The sequence below is a fragment of the Condylura cristata genome, unplaced genomic scaffold, assembly GCF_000260355.1.
Source record: "Condylura cristata isolate star-nosed mole 26May11 unplaced genomic scaffold, ConCri1.0 scaffold00027, whole genome shotgun sequence".
Lineage (NCBI taxonomy): Eukaryota > Metazoa > Chordata > Mammalia > Eulipotyphla > Talpidae > Condylura > Condylura cristata.
Genome location: NW_004567128.1, coordinates 29,289,665 through 29,295,664, shown reverse-complemented (window position 1 = coordinate 29,295,664; position 6,000 = coordinate 29,289,665). Strand labels below are relative to the sequence as shown.

The 6,000-nt window shown below is 42.6% G+C and overlaps 1 protein-coding gene across 1 annotated transcript in view; it reads left to right on the top strand.

Moving 5' to 3' along the window:
• The window catches only part of DGKK (diacylglycerol kinase, kappa), a 142,041-nt gene that overhangs the window by 115,144 nt on the left and 20,897 nt on the right, over window positions 1-6,000 (top strand). Inside the window, exons 14-16 of the mRNA XM_004690045.2 lie at window positions 2,209-2,290; window positions 4,610-4,701; window positions 5,553-5,652. Of these exons, the coding sequence (XP_004690102.1) occupies window positions 2,209-2,290; window positions 4,610-4,701; window positions 5,553-5,652 (274 nt within the window). The remainder of the gene's footprint in view (window positions 1-2,208; window positions 2,291-4,609; window positions 4,702-5,552; window positions 5,653-6,000) is intronic.

Here is a 6,000-nt window from a genome sequence, read left to right as displayed (position 1 = left end):
ACCGGCATTTTTTCTGGATTTTCTATCTGGGATGGCTGAGGGACTTCCAGACACTTCAGCTGTGGAGGATATTCTGAGCTGTGCTTTGTTTCAGTATCTCCTGTTTTTCCAGCCTCCACTGTGTGGAACTGTGTCTGTCATTTCAGCCAGTAACAGTCAGGAGTTTCTTTTGGTGTTCAGCTACTTCCAGTAACACATTGAGTCCTTGTCTCTGGAAGGTGCCTGTTTATCTTTGTAGCCATCCGATGTCCCAGGTTCCCTCTATGCTTGGATGTGTCCGTGGGGGGTGTGGTGTGTTAGAAGTGTTGTAGGTATCCCTGCAACTGGGCCTATGGTTGAGCCAGTCACTGGTTTTGTTTCCTTTCTGAGCTCTGTGAGCCTTTCTAGCTCACAAGTCATCAGACCTCTGCTGTGGGGGGCGGGGCATGCAGGGAGTGCCAGAAGGGCTGCAAACCTCCCAGCTGAGCAGGTTGCCGGTCTCCCCTCAGCACCTCCAGGCCTCTTTGTGCCCACTTCAAGCAATCTCTCCATGAGCAGTATTTCTCCACTGCTTGGGGTCCTCTCCCAGAGCCTAGATGTCTCTCTTTAACTCTGGGGTTTACCACAGTTTTTGTGGGTAGATGCAGTAAACATGTAGACCTGTAGCAAGTTTCCCTGTCTGAGGTACTTTCAGGGCCTCTCTGTGCTAGGATGTGCCCATGGAGGATTGGGGGAGTGTTGAAATTGTTGAAGTTTCCCCTGATTGGGCCTGTGGTTGAGTCCTATGTAACTGTTTTTTTCCCTCCTTTTACCTTCCAGGCTTTGTGAGTCTTGCTGACCATACCTTAAAAAATGGTGACAAGTCCTGACCATGCCTTAATGGCACCTAGTCTCAGTCTTCTGCTGTGGTGAGGGGATGCAGGGAGTGCTAAAAAGGCTGCAAATCTTTCAGCTGCCCCACTCACCAATTCCTCCTCCCCACCTCCCAGGCTCTATGTGCCCACTACAAGCAGTTCTTTCCCCACAGCTTGGATTCCAATCACTGAGCTGATCCATCCCTCTTTACCTACAGGGCTTTAGCAAGGGGCCAAAGAGCAGCAAGCCTGCAGTCCATGGCACTTCCCAGTGCCTGGGTACCTGGGCACTCCCAGATCTGAACTGCAGTCTTTCCCATAGCCTAGGCTCCACTTACTGAGCTGAGCCATCCCTCTTCACCCCCAGGGCTTTAGCAAGGGGCCAAAGAGTAGCAAGCCTAGGCACTTCCCAGAACCTGGGCACCTGGACGCTCCTAGATTGGAGCTGCAGTCTTTCCCCGCAGCCTGGGCTCCACTCACTGAGCTGAACCATCCCTCTTTACCTTCAGGGCTTTAGAGAGGGGCCAAAGAGCCTGCAGTCTGCCCTTCCTAGCACCTGGGTGCGCCTGGATCAGAGCTCCCCTATTAAAGATCCCCTATCACTGAGTCTCCTTCAGTTATCTTCCTTCTAGTGAGTCCAGTGTGCTCTCATTTGGGTTGAAACTCTTAGTATGTAAGTCTGCATTCCGTTTTTAGTCTTATATTCCTGTGTGAGCTTGGGTGTAATGATCTCAGTGTCTTCACTCTGCTGCCATCTTGCTGGATCCCTCTAAGCATATTTTTAACTGGGAAAGTTTCCACCTTGCTATTCTAGAACAGTCTAGAAAATATTTTATAATTTCAAAGGATTTCAAAGAAACTTTAAAAATAAAAATTCAGAAATAATTGGCCTAGATTATCTCTAGCATTACCATACTATCTCCTTAGAAAAAAAGACTTTCTATGCTGACACCCATGTGACTATATGATTTATAACTTCCTTTAAATATTCCCATCCTGGGGAGCTTTTCAAGATACAAATCTGAGTCCTACCACTAAGATGCGTACTCAGTAGGTCTTGGGTATGGTGCTTTTCTGTGTATTTGACAGTAGCAAGTCAAGTGATCTTGAAAGTTACTTATGATTGAGAAGCACTGTCTCTGAGAACCTGTGATAGAACTCCTTCCATCACACTGACCTGGAGAGCTCATGAGGCATAGGCCCCTATCATGATTTAGTTTGATGTCAGGTACCCTAAGATAGTTTAGACACCCCCCAAAACCCACATTCCCTTACCATATAAACATTTTGGCTTCTTTCTGAATATGTAAAGCATTGATTTCAACTTGTAATAAAACAGCCCTGAATATCTGTTGGCCTTTAAACTGCATTTCAGATGGAGTGTGATGATCCGGGAGACCCCCAGACAAACCCCATTGCTGAAAGGACAGATTGAAATGGATGTACACAGATTTGAGGTAACTTCCCAGATGTATTTCTTTTATTACATAGTGAAAAAATAAACAAAAACCAGAGAAACAGTTTTGTATTATCCATGGGCTGAGTGAAAAGGAGATTATTGAGTACTGGGGATATTTTAACTAGCAGTTATTTACCAAGAACTGTATTAGACATTGAATATATAAATCAGTCAACCATTGACTTAAACATTTTTTCAAAATATTGATAGAAAATATTTCTGGATAAGCCACTATGTGTGAGGTATTGTTCTTACAGGCTACATAACAAATAATTGCACAGTCCATGCTGTTATAGAGCTCATAATCTAATTATAGGGAAAATTTTTGATAAAGTAGTAAGAGTGTTAGCATAGAATTAAGTAAAGGGAAGTAGGAACACTCAGGTGTATCTAACCCAATCTGGTGGAAATCAAGAACTCAGAAGTGCCATTTCTTTTTTTTTTTTCCAAGGATTTATTTATTTATACATACAGAATTGGCATACAGGCTAGAGGTCTGGGAGGTGAGAGGAATCACCAGAGACAGAGTAAGGAGCAGAACAGGCAGATTGACTGAAATACACTGCTGAAGGGAGCAGCAGGCAGGTCAGAAGAGATCTCCCATGCCATGTGGGTCATTCCCCCAGCCGTGGATCAACCTCATACTGCAGTGGCAGCAATAGGTTCATAGTACTGTGCTTTAACCCATTGTGCCACCAGGGAGGGCCCAGAAGAGGTACCATTTCTGGTTTGATCTAAGGACTAGAGGGAGTCAACCAAAATAATAGGAAAAAGTAAACCTGCTCCAGACAAAGGGGACAGTATCTGTTGTTCCAAAGGCAAGAGAGAACATGAAATATTCACAGAACTGAAATAATATATTCTTTATGACTGAGGCATAGAGGCCAGGGATGAGATATGCAGAGAAAGAACTAAAGATGAAACTAGAGAAGGGATCAAGGTCAAGAAGAACCTAGTGAACAATGATAGGAAATTTAGAGTTTTATTCTAAGAGCAATGATAATTATAGAGGGTTTTTTCCCTGATTTTATTATAAATTTTCAAACATACAGGACACTAAAAATGGTAGATAATACTATTGCAGTATCACTGTATGTGCTTAATCACAAATCTGTTGATCTAAAGAAAGGTTTTCAGCAGAAAGGTTCTATGGTATGTGGAGAAATAACAGAAGGAATAAAAAAAACTATAGGCAAAAAGAAAAGATAGAGGATGTTGTAATTGTCTAGGCAAAAGAGGATAGTGACTTGGACTGGTGAAATGGATAAGAAGAAATAGACATATTTAAGACTATTGAAGAGACAGGCTCATCAGGACTTGGTAGATATTTGAATGTAAGGGGTGACAGAGAAGAAGTTGTGGTTAAGAGTTTATACTCAAGGGCCCTCCCTTGTGGTGCAGCAGGTTAAAGCGCAGCACTAAGAATCGAAAGCCTCTTCTCCATGAGTTCGATATCTGCCTACCCCGGAGGTGATCCACATGGTGCAGCAGACCTCTCCTGACACGCCTGCTGCTCCCCTCAGCAGTGTACTTAAATCGATCTGCCTGTTCTGCTCCCCACTCTGTCTCTGGTGAATCCCCTCACTGCCCCTGCACCTCTGGCCTGTGCCCCAGTTCTGTATGCACAAATAAATTAAATATTTTAAAAAAGTTTATACTCAAGATCCAGACTATCTGGACTCAAATTCTGACTCTGCCACTTATCCAACCCCCACCCCACCCCCAGTTCTGTGCTTCAGTTATAAAAATCACATGAGATAGATATATGGATGGATAGATAGACAGACAGACAGATTAGAACAGAGACTGACACATAGTAAGTACTATATAAGTGGATGCTATTATTATTACTAATATTTGTATATAAGAGACAGCACTCAAGCATTGGCAGGATGTGGGTTTGAATCCCACATCTTTTATTTACTAGCTAGGTAATGAGATTGTTCATGGGATGAACAAATCTTCTTCACATGAGTTTTCAAGTTTTAATTTAATTAAAAGGAAGCCATATGCATCTCTTCCTTTCAGAATAATCCCAAATCTAAGATTATCTATGGGAAACTTCAACAAGAGTTGTTTTGTTGTGATAATTAAAGAGAGGCAGCTGAGTTGTAAATAAAGAGCCAGAAGGTGAAGGACATATTTGGACTGTGGTGATCAACTTAATGTAATACATACACAAGTTGATGCACATCTGAAACTTACATAATGTTAAAATGCAGTGTTACTTCAACAAAATAGGAGTCTGTAGAATATAATGAGGAGAATACTGTCATAAAGCTAAGACTCCAAGGCTGAGCACTCCTTCTTCCCCTAGGCTGCTGCCATCCAACACTTAGAATCTGCCACCACTGAGCTGAACAAAATCCTGAAGGCCAAGTACCCTACAGAGATGATTATCGCTACCAGGTCAGTGTTCTGTCGGCCCTCAGATTTTGGGTGTTTTGTCCTTCCTGAGCACTTCCTAGATTAGAGATGGAATAGTTTATTTGGATATACGTATGTGGATACTTCAGGGGGAAGAGGGCAAGGAAAACACACGCTTACACTTACCTTCTGAATTGAATTCTTTCCAACCCAGGCCTCCTAAACAGAAAGTTTAGGGTCAGTGGGGAAGACGGGGGATGAGATTAGGGTGAAACCTTCTACCACTCCAAAAAGACAAAGCTTTTGGATTTGAAAGAAGGAAAACAATATTCTTCACTATGAGAGCACAGCATCACTCTCTACAGTAGTGATATCTTGCTTTCCTTCTGCATCTGGAAAGGTCTCTGTCATACCTGCTCAACTGCTTTGTCATCACCAGAGCAAGACATTCTCCCCTTTTGAATGTGTGAGTCACTGATTAGTCCTGGGACTCCCTGAGAGTTTCCTACCAAGTCTACCATACTTTTCTTTGGGAAGCACTTCCTCTGGGGACCATCCTCCCAATGTCACTATATTTGTAGGACATGGCTTAGTTCTTGAAATATAGCTGAGTCGACCCAGGTGAAAATCTAACCTGTGTGGGACCAATTAAATGCTCTTTTCTGGAAATCAAAATTAGGACCAAAAATATTATCACATCCATTTAGGTAATTGCATTTTTTTACTACATGTACATAAAAAGCAGGAGGAAAAAATAAAGGGGGAGAGTGTGGAAGAGATGGAAAGGGAGACAGTTGAGAACAGGAAAGAGACAGAGAAGGATAAGGCTGTTATAAGAGAGAAGGCTCTGAACCTCATGTCTGGTCACATGTGCTATTTATCTTACCTTTCAGATTCCTTTGCTCAGCAGTGGAAGATTTTGTGCTTGATATCGTAAAGGCCTGGCGTCAGATAAAACAGAACAATACAGCAATAGAGTCTGTGATTTTGAAAGTAAGTTTCCCTTCTTCTTGCCTTATGCTCTGTGGAGCCAGAGCCCCCTATTTAATGAAAAGTAAATATACCTCTCAGTGGGAATCGTTAAAGAAAGGCAGGGTGGGGACTGACTGGTAAGCTTCCTAATGGGGGAGAGTTCAACCTCATCTAACTCCCATTTTTTAACTAACTGAAGACTGGCACTACACATACACATCCATGTATTCATGTACCTAGGCATATATACCAAATATCTGCCCAAACCCAGACCAAGTGTATACGTGCTTGAAAATATACACAAATGCATGCTAGAAATATATCTACATTCACCTCTGTAACAGCAGCAGCAACAGTCAGGACTGATAT